This window comes from Hermetia illucens, chromosome 3 (genome assembly GCF_905115235.1).
Source record: "Hermetia illucens chromosome 3, iHerIll2.2.curated.20191125, whole genome shotgun sequence".
In the NCBI taxonomy this organism is placed as follows: Eukaryota; Metazoa; Arthropoda; class Insecta; order Diptera; family Stratiomyidae; genus Hermetia; species Hermetia illucens.
In genome coordinates this window covers 131729187-131753882 of record NC_051851.1, presented here as the reverse complement: position 1 = coordinate 131753882, position 24696 = coordinate 131729187, and the positions used below count along the sequence as shown (strand labels likewise).

Below are 24696 nucleotides of genomic sequence, written 5' to 3'. Positions count from 1 at the left end.
GGGTGAACTCCAGTGGCATTTTTGCAGTAACAAAACAAATTTTCTTGTATTTAAAATGAGTGTAATAATAAACCTAAAAAATTGAAAGTTTTTTTTTATGGTAAAAGAAAAATTCCACAATATACTTAAAGCTTTCGAGTTCTAGACTACCGACGCCCCTTAAGTTATATAGCTATAACTTTAGGTTAAATTAGCTGCTAAGGTTTTTTAGGTTAACTTTGTTTTAAAAGTGCGATGTTCACTATTGATGAATAAAAATGTTGTTTTCAAACTACTTCTGTTTGTTTTCGTGAGAAGGTCTGACAGTGAGTGTTGCAGGGTCTCAACTATCCAAGTGATGCTCCTTCTTAAGTCGTTCGCATCAACACAGCGAATAATGAATATGAACTCTTCATAACCTAAAATTAAACAGATTAAGCATCCATTTTAAAAGTATTCCATAAAAAATACTCCACCGTGACAAATGTTGACAAACTGACTGCAAAATATCCGCCTGCCATAATCGTCATAGTTGGCTGCGTTGACTGCATGAACATGAATAAAATTTTTTTGAAAGTGTTATTTTGACCGATCCAGTTACATGAGTAAATCGCTTCAGTTGTTCTTTGACTCTCGCAAATAAGTTCATTTCCAAAGTAACAATAAAAGAATATTTGTAAAATGACACAAACAAAATAAACTACGAGAAACATGGTCTCAAACAAATCCCCTTTTTCGAAAAAGACACAAACAGCGATAATGCAAGCTTCGATTCCTGTGGCGAAAAACTGGAGAAAGATTCCAACCGAAGACACCTTTTGAACATTGTGAACGTATCTGCGATGTAAAATGCTACGTATTTATCAAAGTTTCAAGTTGAAAGTTATATCTTACTGTATGAGCGTTTGATGGTCCTTGATGCACTGTATCAAATGTCGGGTATTTTCCTCATTGGAGTTGGTATTGCTCAAGCACACTCTCCTGATCCGAATATTCAGGGCTCTTACGTGACTAGTGAGAACTAGCATATGAAACGCGGGAAAAGTGTCATTTGCTGCATTTTGAGATATATTTATGAAAAGCACCACAAACTGATGGATGTTTGCAATGGTGTAATATACCGACGAGTTTTGCCAGTCGAAAGGATACCAGGCAGAACATATTAAACGGTTTTCTTTCGCCAGAAGAGTAACAATCTCACCAAGCCATAATACTGCAGCGAATAACGCATATATGAGGTAGAATATTCTGTGGGCAGTGCGAACAGCGGATCTAATGCAATCTTGCTCCTCAATAGATCCTGCTCGCATATCCAGTTGGTTAATCCAGACATTAAAATTCAAGATTTCTTGTCATCGGACCAAGATATTGACAAACTTTAGAATGGATGTGGTTAAAGTAACATTCACTGAAAGATTGGTGAGGATATCTCTGGCGCGGTTTATACTAAATAGGAAAATTATCATTCCGATTGGCACGCTGACCCCTAAAGCAAGTATGACTACATAGAAAAAGCTACAATAAGCCATGGGATATACACCAAGGAAACGCCAAAATTTAAAATGAAACTTAAATGCATCGCTGCTAACCACTTTCTTCGAAAATTGGATTGGTTCCGGCATTTTAAGACAACGAATGCTGACTGTTCTCCCCGAAAGGGTAGATAGTTCCAAGTGGCACGAAATATAAAGTATTCATTAAATAATTGAGCTATTAAGGATTTTCTGTAACAGTAAGCTATGATTATCTAACAACCGAACTAGACACTGTAATAACATGAAGTGGCTTTCAGCGCCCTTGGCGTTAGTGTTTTCATTGTCAGTTCGACTTGACCCTTTTGTCTATTGGAGAAGCTTCGTTAAAATAAGGAATCTTTTCGGCTTCGAAAGAAGAATGAGAGAAGAAGAATCTTTCGAAAATCAGATTTTAGCGGGCATCGGTTTGCATTTACGCCTTTAATTTTTAACCGACCTAGTTAATATTTCAAAGCTCACAATATGGACCGTGCGATATCCAGTGAATTTCATTAAAGCAATGTCAATATTCATATTGCATCTCTAATTTCCCTGTAATATCCTTATGGGAGCTGCCATAAGGAAGACTGAACATTTTCAGAAGATTTTGACGAGAATTAACCTGTTATGAGAAATATTTGCTCTAATCAAACCATTTAACTCATAAATAAATGATGCATAATGAATGGTTGTTAAAAAATGTCCTCAAAAGATGAACATTTAATTGTCCACACAACTTTGCGTTTTCTGTTTGGCGAATTCTTTACTTTTGTCCACTGTCTTACTCTGGTGAGGAGGTTTAGCAAATTAGATCCTCTGGGGAAATAATCGAAGGTGGGCTGTGGGCTGAGTGGTCATAGATGAACCCTGGGAATTAAATAAATGCCAGCTTCAACTAACGTTTTCTTAGTAGAAAAGGTCGAGGAAGCCAATCATGGAAAATCCACTTAAAAAAAAAACAAAAATCAAAACGAGAATTAAACTTCCATCCTGATGATCCAACCATAGGTAAAGGGCATTCCTGAGCTTATGATGGAGAACCTGAGCCTAGACTAGCCTACATTATGCATTATTGGACCCTGATGTTAAATTATTAGTGCAAGGATTTCAAACGTCATAGTTAGTTAATAAACTGAGGAAAAATGAATAAAGTTTCCCAAGTTCTCTTTCTCAGTGTCAACTGATCTTTCTGCATTGTAGGAAAACTCAGTCTTCACTGTCTGCTTGTCTGTGCGTCCGTCCACCTGCCATCTATTTCCTCAGAAGCGGTTACTAATACGTTACGAAATTTGGTGGAGAGATGGGAGCTGTGGATCCTCTTACATACTCTGATTAACATTGCTCTAGGTGGAGTCACCCGGGGAGTCCTCATAGATGCAAAAGGAAGTCTATTTTTTTTACCGAATATAGGCATGACAAGTCTTGATCAGTACTTTTCGAAGCAAATATTAGTTTGACATTAGTTGCAATGGAGGAAGTGCAGGAGTTGGAAAGGACCAGTTACTTTAAGGATTCGTTACCAGACATTACCGAACCCAAAAATCTAAAAAATACGGGTGGATGTATGGTACCTGTCCCCGCCGTTATTTTCCAGTAGGGGCGGATGACAAAGAGGTTCATCTTCTCAGTTCGCTTCGTCCGCTGCCTACGCGAACTGGCTGAAGAGGTCGCAACAGAATAAGGAGAAACAGCTACAGCGGTTGGAGCCATGCTTGTTGTCATCGTGGCGCCTAGACCTCGAACTGCTCCGCGATAAGCAATTTCGACGCCGTAATGCCCATTACGGGACCCGACTCCAAGTAAGATGACTCCCGCCTGTTATCCGTGCTGGACTTTAGGTTTCTCCTTCTCCTCATTTAATGAGTTTGAATATTATCCCTAATTTCTAGGTGTGGTAATGAGACGATAGTCGATTATTAAAAATCGTCGTTGTTTCAACAATGCATATTGGACCAGGGCCTTGAAGTGTGTTAGAGCACTTCATTCAAGACCGTAACGGTACACAACAGTATATTATAGGAGATTATTACCCTGATTTAACTCAAGTGCTCATTCACAGCTGAGTCGACTGGTATTCGACATCCAGTCACGATAACACATCCCTCTACCACCAGTAAGCTCCCCCTCGGACACCACCTTGTCGTGGTGGGGAGCCTGTAGTAGTTTACTACTACACTAAGGGTGTCCAAAAATATGAATATGGAAACGATGGATATAAACTCTCCAAGTGGTAAGAAGTCACAGACTTCGAATCCACCCGCGACCATGAGCAATCATGTCGCGGCCGAGGCGCGGATTTTGGAGGCCTCACCACGTTCATATTTGCCTATAGAGCAATCTGTAGAAGGCATGCTTTCCGACTCAGTGGAAAGTTTGCATTTAGTGCCTACGGCGAAGTCAGCCAGAAAGGAAAAAGTATGGAAACTCTCAAATTGGGAGAAACTGGAAATCCGACTACAGCCGGCCCGTCCGCGGTACTACAGCCCAAATCTACCCGCAAGCGGAAGAGAAAGGCCTGGCAGAAGGGAACTTCGGCCACTAAGGAGGGGGGACTACAGGCTGAATCCTACCTGTCAGAACCTTCTCGGCCATCCTTACTGGGAAGAGCGGAAGAACGGGAAGCTGGTGACGTGGACGCTACTGGTTCAACGCCAGTATGTGGAAATGGATCCAAGCGGTCTGAACACCGTGAACCTGGAAAGGCCCTAAGCCGACGGCAGAAGAGAGCACTGCGAAGGAAGATGAAGCACCTTGGGAATGAGGACATGGACGTGGCTGTACCACTAGGCACGTAACGCCCAGAGAAATCGGACGCAAGGTAGCGGAATCTCCGGCGGAAGGTGGGGATAAACTGGAAACCCCGGTAAGATCCACACTGGACACACCAGACTCTTCAGTCAGCGGTAATGCGCGCAAGAAGCGTAAGACCAACACATCTGCTGTGGTCGACGCTTTATTGTGCTCCGCACCAGGGCTTACATCCACGCGTCTCGCGGGGATTAGGACCGGTGTGCCGGGAGGTTATCAAATCAACGAGAGAGATCTCAATGAAGCTGGTCCCTCCCACAGGAATACGAACACGGAGGCGGGAAGGAAGAGGACGTATGCGCAAGCTGCGGCCTCTGTTCTGACTGTTGCCGTGGGAGTTTCCTCCAAGGATGGCAAAATGTGAGAGGGACAATTTACTATCCTCCAGGAATGCCTGTGGAAGAAAATGATGGAGCCTTGAACGAAGCCACGATTTAACGATCAAGGTTTTCGTGATGGGCTTCTACATTTGGAGTGCGCTGACGAGGTTGCCTTAAAGTGGCTCCAGCAGGTAATCCCAACTTTGAGTTCCGGCGGTCGGCCCAAGTTCACTATTGTGAACACTGAGCTACGCAGGACAGAACATGTCGGATGTTGGCTACCGGGCCCTTGAAGGAAGGCAGAGGACATCATCCGCTTGCTGGGTGAACAGAACCCGGGCATGGACTTTGGGCACTGGAGGGTAAAGTTCATGAATGCCAGGAAGGACCAATCTACAAACGTGGAGGGCTTCAACTTGGTATTCGAACTGGACCAACAGAGTCTGAATGTGCTCAGGGGAAGTCACCATATGGTGCTCCACTTTTTCCTATATAGACTGAAATTCAGTCATACCAGGAAACTGTAGGGCATCATCTCCATTTTGAGAGCGAAGAACAATGATGGTCTTCGACTCACACAACATAGAGCAAATTGCAGCATCTTCGGTGCGCTCTCCTACAATGGAGACGTGCGCGGAGGATAGTACATACAGGGGCGGAACCTCCGTATGGGGGCTCGCACTGGGGAAGGGACTACAGAGTGAATCCTACCTGCTAGTAACTTCTCCTACACCTTCCAAGGAACAGGCGGAAGGACGGGAAGCCAGAGACGTGAACGAAACTGACTTGATGCCAGTTCGAGTGATCGAATCTATGCAACCCGGACACCGCAAAGCAAGTAAGGTGCTAAGTAGAAAACAGACGAATGCTCTGCGGGATGAGGTGAGATGTTTCGTGGATGAGAACATGGGAATTGCGGTACTCCCAAGTACGGCTTTTCTCAGAGAAATCAATCACGAGGGGATCGAGTCTCTGGCGATACGGTGTGGGGAAACCCCGTCATACGCGGACTGCCGCATACGCTTCTAACTGTTTTCCATAAGACAATAGACTAAGTTTATGTTGAAAAACATAAAGATTGGTCAAATCAACCTGCAGCATGCCAAAGCTCCCTCCTACCTGTTGGCAGCGAGAATGACAAAGCTACAGGATTTCCCCTATATCTTTCTGGTGCAAGAACCGTGGGTTCGATTTAACAGAATCTGTGGCATTGGATCAGTAAAGGGGGCTAGGATCTTGTACGACGAAAGATCCATAAGACCGAGAGCTTGCGTCCTGATGTCAAGACGGTTAGAGGCAACTATGCTGAGACAATATTGTTCCCAGGACTTAGCTACGGTCATCATACAATACCAGATAAATGGCGAGAGGAAAAACATCATAGTTGCCTCCGCTTATTTACCCTATGATTCTTTGTATCCTCCACGGACGCAAGAACTTAGGGATCTGGTGACGTATGCAGAATCAAGTGGTCTCGAACTCTTAATAGGTTGCGATGCGAATGCTCAACATATTTGTTGGGGCAGTAGCAAATGCAATCCAAGAGGAGAGAAGCTATTTGATTTTATCACTTCAGCTGGTCTTATGACTGCAAACGTGGGGTGCGCCCCTACGTTCGTGGGACCGAGAAGAAGCGAAGTAATTCACCTAACAATCTGTACCCCAAAATTGTTAGAGTTGATTTCACACTGGCGAGTGCTAGACGAGGTCTCACTGTCAGATCACCGATATCTAGAATTCAATCTGACTATTGCGGGCGAACAGTCTGCAGTACAAAGACGGAACCCTAGGAAAACGGATTGGGCAAAGTTCAATGAACTTCTTGGCAATAAAGTACAGTTCCCTAGGCGACTAAGGACTCCTTTGGTGCTGGAAGATGAATTGAAAACTCTGAACTACACACTTTTAGAGTGTTATGAAGAGGCTTGTGCTATTTCCCGAGGCCAAAGCGGTAAAACAGTTCCTTGGTGGAACCGAGAAGACTGGTTAAATTTCAGGAACTCACAACGTGAATATAAGAGGTTCGTGAGGTGCTCGAAACCAGACTCCTTTAGAGCGTACTGTGAGGAACTGGAAGGCGAAAGGGAGACTTCAAGGCTGTGCAGAGTCCTCAAAAGGGATGAGTCGGCCAAGTTGGATTCTCTTAGAAAACCCGACGGTACTTTCACGAACTCCAGACTTTGAATGGTGAGTACGCGATGGGGTGTTCGTGGACATTGAAGGGGCTTTTGACTGTGCGCCTTTTCAAAAACTTTGTGATGCCGCCAGAGCGCATGGCGTTGATGATGCTTTAATTAAGTGGATCCATGCTATGCTAACGGAAAGATTGCTGTGCGCTGAGGTACCTGACTACGGAGGCAACGAAGGGCTGCCCCCAAGGAGGTGTGCTTTCGCCGCTTCTGTGGAGTATGCTGATCGACTCACTGCTATGCGAACTGCAAAATTTGCCAATACACGCTCAAGCTTATGCTGATGACGTGGCTGTACTTGCTGTTGATCGGGATCTTGGAACGGTGTGTAGGAATATACAGCGTGCCGTTGATTTGATAGACAGCTGGTGCCTTAGACATGGTTTGTCAGTTAATCCAAATAAAACCACAATGGTTTTATTCACAAAAAGGAGAAAACTGGATGGACTTTGCCTCCCTGAGATGAGGGGTACTACCCTTCAACTCTCCGAAGAAGTGAAATACCTGGGGGTTACTCTAGATAAAAAACTTCTTTGGAACAAACATGTAGAGGTAAAGATGAAACGAGCTCTCACAGCTTATGGGCTGTGCAGACGGACCTTTGCCTCGACATGGGGACTCAGGCCTCATGTGGTAATGTGGATATACGTTGCCATCATTAGGCCGATGTGAGACGAAAGTGAGACAAAAAGGTTTTCACCGTAAACTAGCTGCACTGCAAAGAACTGTTTGTCTGGGTATCACTGGTGCCATGAGCACGACATCCGGCGCAGCTCTGAATGCACTACTCAATTTGCAGCCCCTGGATATATTTATTCAAAGCACTGCAATGAGAGCAGCACATAAGCTAATTCGATTAGATCTATGGGAAAACAACGGATGTGGGGGGCACAGAGCATTGGAAGAGTTACTGGAAGGACTGAATCCAGTTCTTACAATGCCTTCCGATTCTTGTGTCCCCATACATCTGTTTGGTAGAAGATATGTAGTTACCCTGAAGCGTAGAGAGGACTGGGAAGACCCAGAGGAATGCGTGGAGGGATATACGGAAGTCTTCTACACCGATGGCTCAAAAACAGAAGAGGGTTCTGGAGCCGGAGTCTACCTCTCGAATAAAAACGAAAAATGGGCTTTTCCTTTGGGACAATATGCAACGGTTTTTCAAGCCGAAGTTTATGCGATCCTAAGGGTGGCAAACTGGGTGATTGACGAGCGGTTGAAGGGCAGGCGCATCGCAATCTGCAGTGACAGTCAAGCTGCACTAAGGGCATTGAGCAGTCCTTTGATCACCTCGAAAATCGTTCAGGAATGCAGAAACCGTTTGAACTCTATGTCTAGATTCAATACGGTGGAACTACTCTGGGTACCTGATCACTTTGGCATAGAGGGAAATGAAATCTCGGACGCTTTAGCGAAAAAGGGGTCAATCTCCCCTATGCCGGGACCGGAGCCAGCTATTGGGGTATCAGTAGCATTGGCTAAATCTGTTTTCAAAAACTGGGAACAAGTTTCCCATAATGACAGGTGGCAGAGCCTAAATGCTGCTCGACACACCAAACTTTTCCTGCCAGAACCCAACATACGTACCGCAAAGTTTATCCTGTCGAAAAGCAGGAGGACTTGCAGGTGTATTGTGGGCATTCTGACAGGCCATAATTCACTAGCTGGGCATATGTTCAGAATAGGAATTACCAAAGATGATACGTGTCCCTCCTGTAATGAGGAAGCGGAATCCACGGAGCATTTCCTATGTGAATGCCCCGCCTATGGACGCATCAGGCATCAAATCTTTGGTGCCGATGTTCTCCAATTACGACGGGTAGCATCACATCCACTAACGGAAATCCTACGATACGTTAACGAATTCGGAATATTCCGTTAGACGGGGGACGCGAGTACAATGGGCCAACACGGCCTGAGTGCTCGGAGGCTGTAGCTTCTCACCACCATACACACACACACACACACACCACCAGTAAGATTTGAACCACGACCTTCCGCTACGACAGCCCCGCAGTCTAACCACTTGAGCAAACTGGACGCGGGCACACCACTACAAAGATCTTTACGAGATACTGGACACTCGGGAGAGGAGGGAGGGAGATCTGTTTCGACTTGTCAAAAGCCGGCAACAATGCACAGGGGATATTGAACACTTTTATTGCGTTTATAACAAGAACGGTACTTTGCTTACTGAACGACAAGCCGTGATAGGGTAAATTGCACATCCTCCCCTTCCGAAAGCACTGCCGAAATTTGGAGCAATTCCACCTGTCAGCATCACTTAAGTCCTTAAGTCGCGGAAGCAATAAAACAAATGAAATCAAGGGAAGCAACCTGACACTACTGCAGCTGAGCGAAGAGCTGGGACCCAACATCGAGGTTCAGCGAAATTTCAATTAGGTTGTTGAGAAAGGTAGAACACCATCTGACTGGCAGGAAAGCATGGCCATTTCAAAAGCAGAGTAGTCCACCAGAGTGTTCAAATTCCGAACTGCCTGATGTTCCAGTCCATGAAGATTTTTGAAAGCATTCTTAACAACCGGTTATTCATGGAGAAACGCTGCGGAAAACGTCGCCCTTTCTACATTGTATTTCTGGATCTAGAGAAAGTGTTTGACCGTGTACAACACGAACCCATCTGGTATGCTCTGCGGCAACATCCAGTAGTAGAAGAACTCGGGGGCTAGGTTGAATTGCTCTACCGCGAAACAAAAAATAAATTTGGAAGTGTAGCGAGTATATCAAAATCACTTAGAGTCTCCATCGGAATTCATTAAGATAGCGCCTTCTCACCACTCCTCCAACGGCAACGCCCTTTACACGGATATATGCAGATGATATTTTCCTAGCTTTTCATAGCAGAGCTGATCTCGATGAACTTGTCCAAAAATCGAATGGTCTCCTCATGCAACATGGTCTCAGATTGAATCGGAATAAAACAATGAACGGCATATCAAGATAATTAAAATGAACATGTTGTATTGGACCAGTGGCGTGACACGTCATAATCATATCATACCATATATTGGCGACTAGTATTTGGTCACATCGACCATGGAAAACTAGTGAGAAAGGCGTCCTCAATTGAAAGATCAGATAATCTGCGCTAACGATAAGTCATTTGCCTAGGCTGGTCGAAAGAATGGTAGTTTGATACGTTGGATGAAGATTTGAAAGCCTCACGACTGGATCCAGATCAAGCCTTTGACAAAGCAAAATGGCACAATCGATTAAGACGAACCGACCTTATTTCTAAACGGGACAGAGGTTAAAGAAGGAGTATTGCTATGCTGACCACATAACCTCCTTATGGATACCTACCGTAGTTCTGTGGTGTATCATGTTGGTCTTGAATGAAGTGCTCCACACGCTTCAAGGCCATGATCCAAATGGATTGACGCGCCAATGATTATGTTTATTATTATGTAATATAGCGTAGTGTCGGTAGCTTAGCTACATGAGCGCCTGTTTGCAGTGTTAATCTGACAAGAGAATGCGTCCAGGGTTTGTAATTTTTTCACATTTTTAGTTTTCCTAATTATCCCTCTCAATTTCATAGTCAGCTTCCCCATACTAGGCGGATGTCAGCTTCCCCATACTAGGCGCGGACTTCTTGTGTCACAATGGGTTGCTGGTGGACTTGCGAAACAAGTCTTTTATAGATCCCAGGACCAACCTTAATTCGTATGGCCAAATGGCATCTCACCCAAGTAACTATCTTTCCGTACTTTTGGAAGACATTACTGACTCTCGTGTTCGGGCACTCCTCCAAAAATTCAGCCAGATTACTACCGAATGTAGTCTCTCTAAACCAGTAAGGCACAATGTGCAGCACCACATTAACATTACTGGTTCCCCTATCTTCTCGAAGGTCCGTCCTCTACCACCGCAAAAGCTGGCTATTGCACGGAAAGAATTCGAACAACTTATGCAACGGGATATCTACAGACCTGCGGACAGCTGTTGGTCTTACCCAGTTCATATGGTCCCTAAGACAAATGGCGAATGGCGCCCCTGTGGAGATTGCAGAAGGCTAAACGCGCAGACTGTTCCCATCACCACACATCACCAGATCCCTGTAGCTCCGGAAGACATTTCAAAGACGGCAATATGTACTGTCTTTGGACTCTTCGAGTTCATCCACTCGGTCCTGCGAAACCTCGATTTCTGTTTCGTATATTTGGATGATGTTTTGGTCGCTTCTTCCACAGAGTCTGAGCATTTAGCCCATCTCGAGTGCATTTTTCAACATCTCCTTGAGAAAGTCAAGTTCCTCCAGACACAGGTGAGATTGCTCGGCCACTTCATTTCCCCTGACGGAATACAGCCTGATCTAGGGAGGGTTTGCGGAGGTTCTTGGGCATGCTAAACTTCTATCGTCGTTTCCTGCCCAAGGCCGCCCAACACCACTCCATTTAGAACGCGTACTTGTCTGGCCCCAAAACAAAGGACACACGAGAGATTGGGTGGCCTGCAGAAGCTGCCCGCGCGTTCGATAAATCCCGACAGCAACTGGCTGATACTACACTCTTCGCATTTCCTCGACAAGATGCACTCCTAGCCGCTTTTGTTGATGCCTCTGACATTGCAGTAGGTGCTGCTCTTCACCAAAATGTCTGGCAGCAGTAGGTGCTGCTCTTCACCAAAAATCTGGCAGCTTCTTCTCCAGACAGTTAAACCTAGCTCAATGGAACTACAGCACTTACGATGGAGAACTGCTCGCCGCGTACTTGAGCGTTAAGTACTTCCGCTTCTTCCAAGAAGGCAGGTTATTCACAGTGTTCACGGACCATAAGCCTCTCACGTATGCTTTGAAACAAAAGCCGGACAAAGCGTCCCCTCTTCAGCTTCGACACTTGAGCTTTATAAGGCAGTTTACGTCAGACATACAGCACGTGTCCGGCAAGGACAACATGGTTGCTGACGCTTTGTCACGTGTCTCCGAGGTTAACATCCCTGCCGCACTCGGCTTCTCGGCTATCGCCAAGGCGCAGGAGGATGACGCAGTATTTCAGAGCCTCCAATCCAATCCCAAATACAAATTTCGGGAGTTGCCCATCTTCAGCTCGAACCTCTTCCTCTACGGCGCAATTTTGTGCCGAAGCCCTTTGTCGAGAGTGGATCTCCCGCTTTGGTGTCCCTGCGGTGGTTATCACTGACCAAGGAATGCAATTTGAATCCACCCTTTTCTCGGAGTTAGGCAAACTTCTGGGTTTCAGACGCCAGCGGACTACGACATACCTATCGTCATACTCGGCCTACGAACAGCCTGCCGAGAGGAATTTGCTGCCAGCCTTGCGAAGCTTGTATACGGGGAGAACCCAAGGCTCCTCTTCGACGAGAGATCGGGTCTCACAGATTCGCACACGACACTCGTCGGCACCTGTTCGCGCGCCCAGGGAACTGGACACGTGCACGCACGTTCTTGTCTGGACGGATGCTGTCCGGAAGCCGCTGCAGCATCCATAGGATTCTCGAGCGTGGAGAGCATTTCTTCCAGCTCAAGATCGGGGGACAGAAAAAGGCTGTCTTCTTATCCAGGTTGAAGCCAGTTTGCGCCCCAAATCAACGTTGCGTTCGCTTCGCCGTATGATGGGGAACGCAGTTCTGAAGTCGGTCACTGTAACCCCTAGGTTTCATCTGGGGGCGGAGTGATCAATCAGCGGGGTTAACAATTCGTTGGCCCTTATAAATTTTCGCGTATTACGGATTATTGGATGCAGGGAAGTGATCGATTTTTAGTTTAATTTTGATTTTTTTTTCATTTTATTTATATTTTCCTTGGATTATTTACTGTTTTTTCCATATTATTTTAACCTTTATAATTTCATATAATTAATCATTATTTAATTTAATTTTTATTGTTTTCGATTATACTTTTGCTTTATTTATTATTCTTATTTAATTTTTGGTTTGCATTTATGAAAAACAGGACTTTCAGATAAATTCGTTATGACTTGAGGACGTCCCTTTTCCTTCATCCTTTTTGACCGCGCAATAGGGCGGCCTGAGGATTCCAAGGCATGGTGGGAACCCGGAAGGCCGCGCCTCACCATATATCTGAGGCAGGGGAAATATTGATGGAGGATGTGATCCGCCGTGAAACCTCCCTTTCGATGGCGGCATTCCGGAGTTTGATGACCCCACGCGCGCTGTTGAGCCGTTATTTTTTTTTATTTTAACTTTTCAATTTTAGCTCCCGTGCTGGTCATTCGACAGACTAGCGCGAATCCGCCTGTTTGTTCATTTTTCAGAATCTGATAGGGACCGATGCATTGGAAAAAACAAGTAAATTTTTGTATAATGACACGTGGGGGATCGAAATGCCTGACTAGCACCTGTTGACAAAGCTTCAATGTTTCAACCAACAAGCTTACAATGAACATTGGCTATTTTCAAATATTTCACTTCCATGAAAATTTACGTCTAGGGCATCTCACTTTGGGCGCCAATAATTTCATCTGCTAAAGGTTTATATATGGCTGCCATTCACCCCTTTGGTGGGATATACCGCATCAACCAAATCTACGCACCATCGCCCGCGGTTATCAGAAATGTCCCTCAATATAGTGAATTTCACTGCAATTGTCGCCTCTCCTTAAAGTTTGACCTACCCACTGCCACTTTAGTCTTACGATCACACTCCGTACAAGTGGCAGGCCTATGCGCCAACCAAGTTGTTCGTTTGAGATAGTGTCAGGCTAGCGTACTCTAATAACATGGCGCAGATAGGTATTGACGAAAGTTTGGAGCTTTTGGGTAATAGTGGAGTTGACTTTGCATGTGCTACTCCCGAATACACAGAAAGACAACTAGCACAGAACAATTTCAACTTGATCTTGGTGTTGAGATAACTGCACTTCCAGATTTCGGAGAAGGCAGCGAAAGCAGATCTAGCGATGTTAATGCGTCGGTCAACATTCAGTTCGGTACCACCGTGCTCTGAAACCAAGCTTGCTAGATGTACAAATTAATCGACGTCTTCAATGCTTTGCCGATTAATGCATGATAGGGAGAGTGCCATGACCCGTCAGACCGTGGGCCTTGGTTTTGTTGGTATTCATCTTCTACTTGCCCCTCTTTTCAAATCCTGACCTATTTGGCCAAGTTCCATGTACCGGTGAGAGAAGAAACAGATGTCATCAGCGTAGTCTACGTTTGAGGAAAGATGTCATCATTCATTTAATTCCTCTACGTCCTCTGGGCAAAGCTGCATGAATAACGTCTCCGATAACAAGAGAGAAATAATATCGGTGACAGGATGCAACCATGGCGGACTCCGCATTGGACCTCAAGAGTCTTTCATCATATGTCGCTCTGATACAGGATTCAAATCGGTTTTTCGTTCATTGTTTAGTTCCTAGGCAATCGAAGCAGTGCATATATGATGGTCCAACTCGACGTTTTGCACGAGATTTTCAGCAACTGGCTTTTCAGAGCAAAATTATTGAACCGGAATCGACGAGACGAGAATTATCCACTACTGGCTATCACAGTAGCGGGATAATAATTGCTATTGACTTTTTCAGGTGCCTGGTTTGTCTGAAATGCACTTATACACAGACTATGATCGATTTCTGATAGGGTTGACGGTTAACTCTTATAATATGTACAGACAAAAGATGGAACATGCAAAAGTTGTTGGATTTCTAAGAACTAAGAGTTTGAGGAGAAAACTCTGCAAAAAAGGAATTCAAACGTAATACTTTAGGCGGTATTTGTAATGAACAATCAGATTTAGGGGTCATGTTAATCTTCAGTTGGATAATGCCAACTATTTCGGTGAGGCTCCACCCAGGTGAGAGTGAACAAGTGAACAAACATTATTGTTAATCATAGTTTGTGTGGAGGGATGACTTAGTGGTTAGAGCACATAGCTGTCATAACGGAAGGTCCCAGTTCGAATCTTACTGACGCCAGAGGAACTTGTATGCAGACTGGATGTCGGATAGCCATCAGAAGTGTGCGAATAAGTATAGAACCACATTGCCTCCTACAGTGTACCGTAAACCTCTAATGTCCTATTACGGTCGTGAATGAAGTGTTCTAACACACTTCCAGGTCTACATTGAATTGGATTGTCGCCCCAACGATTATTGTTATCGTTTATGTGGTTGGCAATAACCGAAGTAGGTCAACCTTCATGGAATTCTCTTTATAATACAAGGCAGGTGTAAATTGGAAGGGATCTGGGGATCACGCTTAACAAATTTAAGGAAGATTGCAAAAGGAGCCCCATAGGTTGCTGAAATTTGCTCAGAGCATAATTAATAAAAGCAGTTCCAAGAACAATGCAGGAGGGGTACATGTCAATGTATATGTTGGATGAGCTGGACTGTGCACTATGAAATTAAAACTGAAATTACTGTAAAGGTTTGATAGATCTAAACGAATTATTCTTGGTAAATGCCTACATATATCAGCGTTGAAAATCGATCCTATCAGCTGGTCACCAAGCAAAACCTATGGTATTTACTGGCGAGATTAATGGGCTGGCAGCACATTTGGTAATCTAAAGCTAGAAAAACGGGTATTTAGCGCCTCTTGTTTAGTAAACATTCCGGTGAAGTTGACTTCCTTTCGCAATATTCTAGTCTTGCTAGCACTTTGAAGCTAAATCATTACTATGGTAGCAATCCTTATCCATATACCATTTGCTAAATAGATCAGTTTTATATCGGAAGGGATTCAAGCGAAGTTCAGGAATTTGAGGGAAATGGCCAACTTGAACTTAGGAGCAAGATTCCTTGATGTTAGTAGTCAATTGAGTTTCCCACGTTATTTTATGTTTGCTTGTTATTATTTTAATTATTGAATAATGTATTGGACTATATTGGAAACGTTGTGCAAGGGCGTGCAATTTTATACGAACAAAATCGATTTTTAATTATTTTCACTACAATTTAGGAAGTCTTCGAATCCAGTAACCTGCATTTCAACTTCCTCAATGTCCTTATTTAGGTTACTCGTATCAATAGGGCGAAAAGTGAATATGAGCTTTTCATAACCTAAAATTATAAGGTTAAGTTGCCGTGGCCAAAAGTATACCATATTAAGTACGTCACCGTAACAAAGGTTGATAAACTGACAGTAAAGTATCCTCCTGCCATAACGGTCATAGTTCTCTGCGTAGATTGCATGAACATCAGTAAGATTTTCTTGAAAGTTTTATTTTGACCTATCCAGTTGCACGAGTAGATTGCTTCAGTCATCCGTTGGCTCTCGCACATGAGCTCATTCCCATAGTAACAATAAAGGAATATTTCCAAAATGACAGATATAAAGTAAAATCCGAGATACATGGTCTCAAACAAATCCCCTTTTACGAAAAAAACACAAACAGCGATAATGCAACCTTCAATTCCAGTAGCGAAAAACTGGAGAAAGATTCCAGCCGAAGTCACCTTTTGGACAGTCTGGACGTATCTGAAATACAACATTGGCATTTGTGAAACTCCAAAGTATTTGAAAAATTGATCTTACTTCATAAGCAATTGGCGGTCCTTGATGCACTGGATTAAATCTTGGACATTTTTTTCGTAGGACTGATCCATGTTTGCACCCACCCTCCTAATCCTGATATTCAAGGCTTTCACATGACCAGTCAGAACTAGCATATGGAAAGCAGGAAAAGTATCACTTGTCATATTTTGAGATATATTTACGAGCAGCACTACCAGCTGATGAATATTTGCGATGGCATAATTTACAGCCGAGTTGTACCAGTCGAAAGGATACCAGGCAGGACATATCAATCGATTTTCCTTTGACACAAGGGTAACGAGCTCAGCCAACCATATTACCGCGGAGAATAACGAACATATTATATAGAATACTCTATGAGCAGTGCGAACAGCGGATCTAAGGCATTCCTGCTCCTCGATAGAACCCGCGCGGGTGTCTAGACGATTAATCCAAATATTAAAATTCAAGATTTCTTGTCGTCGAATCAAAATATTAGTAAATTTTAGAATGCAAGCTATCAGAGTAACATTCACTGAAAGATTGGTGAGGATATCTCTGGCACGATCCATTTTGAAGAGGGAAATGGTCATTCCGACTGGTAGACTGACACATGAAGCAAGTACGACTATATAGAAGAAGTTACAATAAGCTATGGGATATACACCAAGGAAACGCCAAAATTTAAAATGAAACTTGAAAGCGTCACTGCTAGCAACTGTCTTCGACAACTGAATTTGTTCCGGCATTTTGAGATGACAAAAGCTGACTGTTCTACCAAGAAGGCCAGATGGTACTAGTCCATTGGAAACATGAAGTATGCATGAGATAATTGAGCAATTAAGTGTCACAAGTAGGATTTCCTAGAGGAGAAGGCTATTGTTAGCTAGCGGACGAAGTTAACCCCTTAATTACGCACAGCCCTTTCCATGGAACTCAATTTTACCATCTAACTTCAGCCTTTTCGTAAATTTGAGGAGCTTTATCATGGTGAGAAGTAATTTCGTCTTTCAGAAACAAATGAGTGTAGAAAATTATATTTGTCCCTATTTGCATGGGTTCGCGTTTATGCTCTAAATACAGGTTTTTATTTTATACCGAACCATCAATATTTAGAAGTCCAAGATGTGAATTTGCCGCTAATGTTTATTACGCGGTTTTATTTAAAATACAATCAAATTGAGGCATAACATGGAGACAGGGAAGAACCATCAAAAACTTTCTACTAAAAAATGTTTTTCAACTCAGAACAGCCTCTTCAAGAGAAATAAACACCTCATTGAGTTTAAAATCTTTACGGCGCCGGTTGCAGTTGTTCAGAAAAGTGATCATGCATTTTTGGATAGGGGTTAAACGACAAATCATATAAAATCGAGTCTAAATGTGTTTATTGAAATGCTTTAGCTATTCCGACACGAAAAGTCTGCAACTGGAAGTGGCCGAATAAATCGACTGGGATTTTCTATCGACAGGAAAACAATTTCCCACCTGAAATGGGCGCCAACTCCCACCATGAGTTTCCGAGAGGCTTGCAGTCCTTCCCTACTGCTCTGACCCACTCGCCGGCGAGTAGGGAGAGTGAACTCCATTGCATGGTACAGCCAGTAATGCAATTGTTGACCGACCACTTTGGGTACGAGTGACAAGCTTACGCACCATGAAGCTCTTTGTTTGAAATACTATCAGGCCAGCGTATTTCGACGATACTGTACAGACAGGTGTTGTTGAAGGCATGGGGTATCTCAGTGACAGTGGCTTTCATTTTCTATGTGCTACTCCTAGATAGCGATACAAAAAGAACTCCAGCAGTCCTAACTTGGTGTTGATGTTGAGATAACAACATTTCCAGATTTAAAACAGGGCAGCGAGAGCGTATCTAGCGCTGATAATGGGACATGCAAGATCACGGTCGTCAGCCGAAACCACGCGTCCTGGATATATAAATTGATCCACGCTTTTGATTCTCTGTCCATCAAGGCCCATTGAGAGAATATGATGACCGATCAGACTGCGAGCCTTGACTTTGTTGGTCTTTATCTTCTGTCCAACTCTTCCTGCTTTTCCTTCTAAATCCAGAGCTATTTGGTCAATATTTATGATCCCATAGTTTATTGAACTCTTCCACGTTCTGCGGAAAAGGCTGCATGAAGAACGTTAATGATAACAAGAACAAGCAATATTGGTGACAAAACCCTCTGAGATTTTGCACCGGTGTTGTTTTGAAAATCATACACCGCTCTAATAATACATTAGCTGTTAATTTCTTCGAAGTGCCCAGTTCAGACTATCCAAAGCTCGAAATCGATGACGAGCAGCTGAAGCGAAGATCTAAACTCCGCACACTGTTTTCAACTGATCCGTAAGGTGTTGCTGTGATCAATGCACGAGCATGCAGAGCGGAAAGCAGCCTGCTCTCTGTCGATTAAGCTTTTGAGATGCGTTGCCTGATTATTTTAACAGTTATCTTTGCGACGGAAGGGAACACGCTGATTTCCGTGCCAGCGGAACCAGCAGATCGGAAGTAACTGCAGATGAAGTGATAAATAACTAAGACTATCAAGCCCAGCTGAAACGATTTCTCTGCTGCTAGGAAGAGCAGCCAGCCATTTCATCCACAAGAGGATCAACCTCACCGGATATGATACGGTTAAGAATCAATTCCTTCCATTCATTGATTCAGCCAGATCTCACGACGCCCCTTTGGGACATGACCGATGATCTGCGTAGTACCCGAGAAAAGAGAATTTTTGATAGTAGCACATGGATCATCTATATTATGAGGCGAGTTACTCAGTATATCTGCCGTCTGAACAGCAAAATAGCTCTCCCTCTGTCGAGCAGCAGCTGGATCATACAAGCGAACGATATTAAGTTTGGGGGTCGCAGCTCTCCAGTCATGTGTGAAATGGCGGACACAACATGCAAGCGAACATAAGCGACCATTCGATGGTCATCCTTTTCGAGGCCGATGTCAATGCCTCTCTTGTCACGTACATCCTGGAGACAACTACATTTGCAAGTGGTTAGTCTCATTGCTTATAGGGCGTTGGTCAGTTGAAATTCATGTTCAATGCGCCACCATTAATAAGGGAATGGAATTTGCAGAAATTCACGAACCTCCCACTATTATTGTTTCAATCGCCAGCGCCGTGCTGGGTGTCGTTAGAGGTCAACCTGTCAACCGGTCAATCACAATCACATTGTCACTTTTAGGAAGCCTCCTCTCAACTACGTTTAATTACTCTTAGAAAGCATCCATCTTCGCAATATCGGAAGAGTCCGTTGGTGCATAGCATTGTACAATTGTGATGCTCCTTAACCTGGACCGAAATCTTGCAGTTAGAAGTCTGCCAGAAACCGATTCACAGGGCAAGATAATGCACCTACTTATAGATGTCAGAAGTTACTCGACAGCCGAGTTGTGTCTGCTATCACTTGGCTTTCTACAGTGCAAAAGCGTATTACCGTAAGAGAGAGAAGAGTGCACTCCAGGGTTCTACCATCTTACTTCGCTTAGACCTTCGAGAAACCGAGCATTCTGTGGACCCTTGCTACCGTTGTCGAGCAGCGTTCGACATTCCGGAAAACAATGATAATCCGCTTTCGATAGGAAGAGGTCGTATGCATGAGGTTGGTCCCTATCCGAGGTGTTGTTGACATTCCACAGGCAAACCCCAACTCAATGGACAGCAAATTTACTTGTTGCGTTTTCTGACGGGTTTGTCTTCTGTCGTTGCTGTCCGAAAAATTAAAGCAAATTGCACTTCCTTTTGTTCCAGATTTCTGACAAGGTTATAACTGCTGCATCGAAAATAATACTTTCTCTCAACTTAATAGACCAGGCTGGAGCACTCGTCTGTTAGTACACTACTAAGACCGCAAGGGTTATTCCGGAGAAAGACGGTGAGACCCGGTGGCGTGGTCCCCTTGAAAACGCTGATGGTAGAGATGATTTCCCTTATGCTTGGAAAAGCAGTCCGCATCCGCAAGTAATGGTAGCTGGCCGACCTCCACAAAAGGCTGAATTTTACCGGTTATTACAAAGTTGGGAATCATCTTCGGATGTTCCCTCCATCTCTGTTGGTCATTGTGAACGAGGCGTCGTCGAGACGTCTAACGTTCCGGGCCATTGAAAAACTGCAAGTTCTTTCGTGATGCGGTGTACGGTAGGAACATTATTATTATTTGCGTCCAATAATGTCTCCGATGTAAAAACTGATGAAATATGGCCATCAGTTGCACCATCTGAATCTGTCTAAGACAAGAACCTGTCCCTCGGAAAAGTGATTCGCGATGCCGATGTAAATGCGAGAGGCACTATCCCCTTTAAGTCCACCCAACTACTGGTCTATGCTGACGATATTGACATTATGGGAAGAACAACCCGAGATGTACAGTCTACCTTCATCCAGATTGAGCAGGCGGCGATCGTCGCTAGATCTCGGGCTGCTGATTAATGAAGGCAAGATGAAATATATATGGTAGCAACGTCAACACTAAAAGCCAACCAACCAACAACATCAAACCGCACTGGTCAAACGGGAAGAATAAAGATAGGAGACTACAACTTTGAGATCATTGATAATTTCTCCTATCTAGGGTCGAAAATCTCAACCAATAACAGCTACGACGATGAGATCCGCGCATGGTTGTTGGCAGCCAGCATGAGCCTATTTTAGCTTACAAAAACTGTTTCGGTCGAAATGTTTCACCATAGGATCAAATCTCTTACTGTACAAGACAATAACATTGCCAGTCCTCAAGTATTCCTCGGAGACCTGGGTTCTTAGCAGAAACAATTGTGAACTCTTGGCAGCGTTCGAGAGAAACATCATCCGAAGAATTTTTGGCCCCCTACATGAGGATGGACGATTCTGTAGCTTACATAATGGCGAAATCTATTAGCGATACCAGGACTGTCTGGTTGTGGATAAAATCCGACTCAATACGTTGCAGTGAACGAGTCACTTTATGCGTATGGATGAGAATGATCCAGCCCGGAAAGTTTATAAGGGCAATATATATGATAGAAAAAGGAGACGAGGCAGACCCTGTCTGGAGTTCCTTATTAAGGCAGGCCTAGACCGAATACCGGTTGTTGCACCATTGATGATGATTTATCATCCACAAATAAACATCATGTGCAATTCAATGTGAATCCTGCTGTCTTTGCTTCTAGGGAAATTGACCCACAGAAATTCATGGAACATGCCTTGTGGTTCAATCGAACACCCTTTTTTTCAGGCGGAACCTCTTCAGGCGGCGATTCGACTCTCCGAAATAAAGACAGTGACCTATCTGGCCGAGCAGAATACAGTGCAGGAGATTTTGTTAGAATTAATACCGCGATTTTCAGGCTGGTTGTGGCTCCTGAATGTGGTGGCAACATGTTTGCGTTGGGGAGGCGAGAGTCCCTATTTGGTTGAGGAATTAAATGGAGTTAAATCGGACCGGGGTGCGGTAATTAGATATCAGTAGATCCAACTCTTCAAAAAGCACCCGGAAAAGTTTTAGAAAGAGATACCAGTGGAAAAGCATCATTGGCTTTTAACGTTAACAAATTCCTGGAGGAGACAGCAGAACTTCCTCTTGTGGGGGAAGATTAGCGCAAGCATTAATGCCGTTTGAGCAAAAACACAAGTGAGAGCAAGTTTATGAGAGTAACAAAAATTGTAAAGTAGGACTCACAATGACCCTTGTGCGAGAAAAGTATTACATCCCTGCTTTGGAGCAAAGAGTGAAGAAATGGGTAAGTGAATCCGTGTAGCATGCGAGGAAAGGCACCAATCCCAAAGGCAGCCGTGTTTGAAAATGTTAGGACCAATCTATGTGGGCATTTCAGGTGAAAACATTGAACTTCGTACCACAAAAATAATAAAAGTGCAGATCGTCATATTTGCATGTGTGGCTGGTGTTTGGACCTTAGGCGAATGCTTTTCTGACAGCTTTTCAAAGATTCTTAAGTAGGAGAGGCCAGCTTGGAAAGAATAGGTTTGACAATGGTACAAGTACAAGATTACAAACTAGGGGCTTCTTCCTTCTTCCACACATCTTGCCTTCCTTCTCCCCTTCATGTGGTAGGGTCGAAAGTTCAAACTTTACCTTGATGATATCTCCACTTTGATGGGCCACAACTTTTTAAGGGGAGGCGGGAGACAACCACGAGCTTTATCAGGATTAAATCCCACTCCTCCCCACATTCATATACCTCTCACCCATTCCGCTGATGGGGTAAAAAATTCAATCCTTATAGCTACTACCTTGTCATGTCAACATTCATACAAAAACAAATTTCTAGTGGCCAATATTTTTTTATGTTTACTAAGGCTAAAAACAGACGTCACAGTGCATGATTTTCATTTGTTATTTCTGGTACTTTTCATTGAAGATATATGGTAACCGCGGTGCGAATTTCAGCTCTGTCCACGCTCCTTCTTAGGTGACGTTCATCAATAGGGCGAAAAGTGAATAGGAGCTCTTCATAACCTGAAGTTAAAAAGTTTAGTAGCTTCTAGTCAAACATGTTTCACAACAAATTTCTTACCGACACAAATGTTGACAAACTAACTACGACATAATCAGCCGCTTTAATTCTCATGCTAGTCTGCGTTGATTGCGTGAATATCAGTAGAATCTTCCTAAACCTTTTATCCTGATCTGTCCAATTGCATGAGTAGATCGCTTCGGTTATACGCTGACTTTTGTTTATAAGTTCATTTCCGAAGTAACAATATAGGAAAATTTGCAGAATGACACATACAAAGTAAGATCCTAGATACATGGTCTCAAATAGATCTCCTTTTACGATTAGAAAACAAACAGCGATAACGCAAGCTTCAGTTCCAGTAGCCAAAAACTGGATAGAAATTCCAGAAGAGGTCACCATCTGAACTTTCTGAACATATCTGGAATGCAATATTTGAGTCAAATTTCCAAAAGAAGAATAGAAAGACAGTTCTTACTGGGTGAGCGTTTGGTGGTCCTTAATGCATAGTATCAAATCTTGAATATTTTCTTCGCATGACTTAGTAACGTTTGAAGCCAATCTCCTAATCCGGATGTTCAAGGTTTCCACATGACCAGTCAGAACTAGTATATAAAGTGCAGGAAAGGTGTCGCTTGTCATATTTTGACAAATATTTATATGGAGGACTATAAACTGATGAACATTCGCGACTGTATAATACGCGGTGGAATTTTGCCAGTCGAAAGGATACCAGGCAAAACATATCAAACGATTTTCCTTTGACACAAGGGTAACGAGCTCAGCCAGCCATATTACTGAGATGTATAACGAAGATATAAAGTAGAATATTCTATGGGCGGTGCGAACAGCGGATCTAAGGTATTCTTGCTCTTGGATAGAACCGGTCTGCGTATCCAGATGGTTAATTCCAATATTAAAATTCAAGATTTCTTGTCGTTGAATCAGGATGTTAGTAAATTTTAGAGTGCATGCAATCAAAGTTATATTTACTGAAAGATTAGTAAATATATCTTTGGCATCATCCACATTAAATAGGAAAATGGTCATCGCGATTGGGAGGCTCACACACAGAACAAATAATACGACATTGTAGAAGAAGCCGCAATAAGGCATGGGGTATACACCAAGGACACGCCAAAATTTGAAATGAAACTTAAAAGCATCGCTGCTTACAACTTTCTCTGAAAACTGCATTTCAAGATGTCAAAACTGAACTATTTTTGCTGAAGGACTAGATGGTAGCAAGTCACATAACACATTAAGAATGCATGAGACAATTGAACTATTAAGTATGCCAACTAGGATTTGCTGGAAAGGCAAACTATTATCTATTATTAGCTAACCAACAAGCTGACCTTCTTTATTATGCATGGTGGTTTTCAACGCAGCTGCCAATTTGTGGCTAGTATTTATTGCGCAGTTCTGGGTAACCTTGAATTCAATTATCTATGTCAATTCAATTATATGTATGTATCTATACCTTTCATTTTCCGAATAATATATGCATTGTGGGGTAAAGTTGATATTTCCAGAACTTTCAAAGTAAATTACGTAACTCACTTCTGGAAAAAGTTTTTATTTCAAAACTGAATATTGCATAAAACTACCCTTGTCAAGGTTTTGCGTGCCTATCAGTCACATGCATTTTGTCAGAAACGATTTAATCTACTCTGCAAACAATTTGGAAGATATGTTTGATCTATGGATTCCCCACTGATGTGGAGACATTTATGTTACCTTAGTCGGAAACCTTCGGCGCTTCTGGTATGAAAGGTTTTATTTGTTTCTTACGTAAGTATATTTGAGTGCAGAACTCTCCCAGTTGTAAGTAGCCCGGAATGTATATGTATATTTAGCATGTGAAAGTACTCACTTTAGTGTGATATTGATATTGATTATTGGGGGTTGCAGTAGATTTACACAGAAGAGCCAAG

The 24696-nt window shown here is 43.3% G+C and overlaps 1 protein-coding gene across 1 annotated transcript; it reads right to left on the bottom strand.

Annotated features, from left to right (window-relative positions):
• Positions 1–23956, bottom strand: LOC119652149 (odorant receptor 2a-like). The gene is made up of 6 exons (XM_038056094.1): positions 23238–23956; positions 22820–23180; positions 874–1070; positions 456–816; positions 126–398; positions 1–73 (listed from the first exon to the last, which is right to left on the bottom strand). Exons 1-5 carry the CDS (start codon positions 23954–23956, stop codon positions 348–350), a joined length of 1689 nt encoding a protein of 562 aa, XP_037912022.1. The 3' UTR covers positions 1–73; positions 126–347.
• Between the last annotated feature and the right edge of the window lie 740 nt (positions 23957–24696).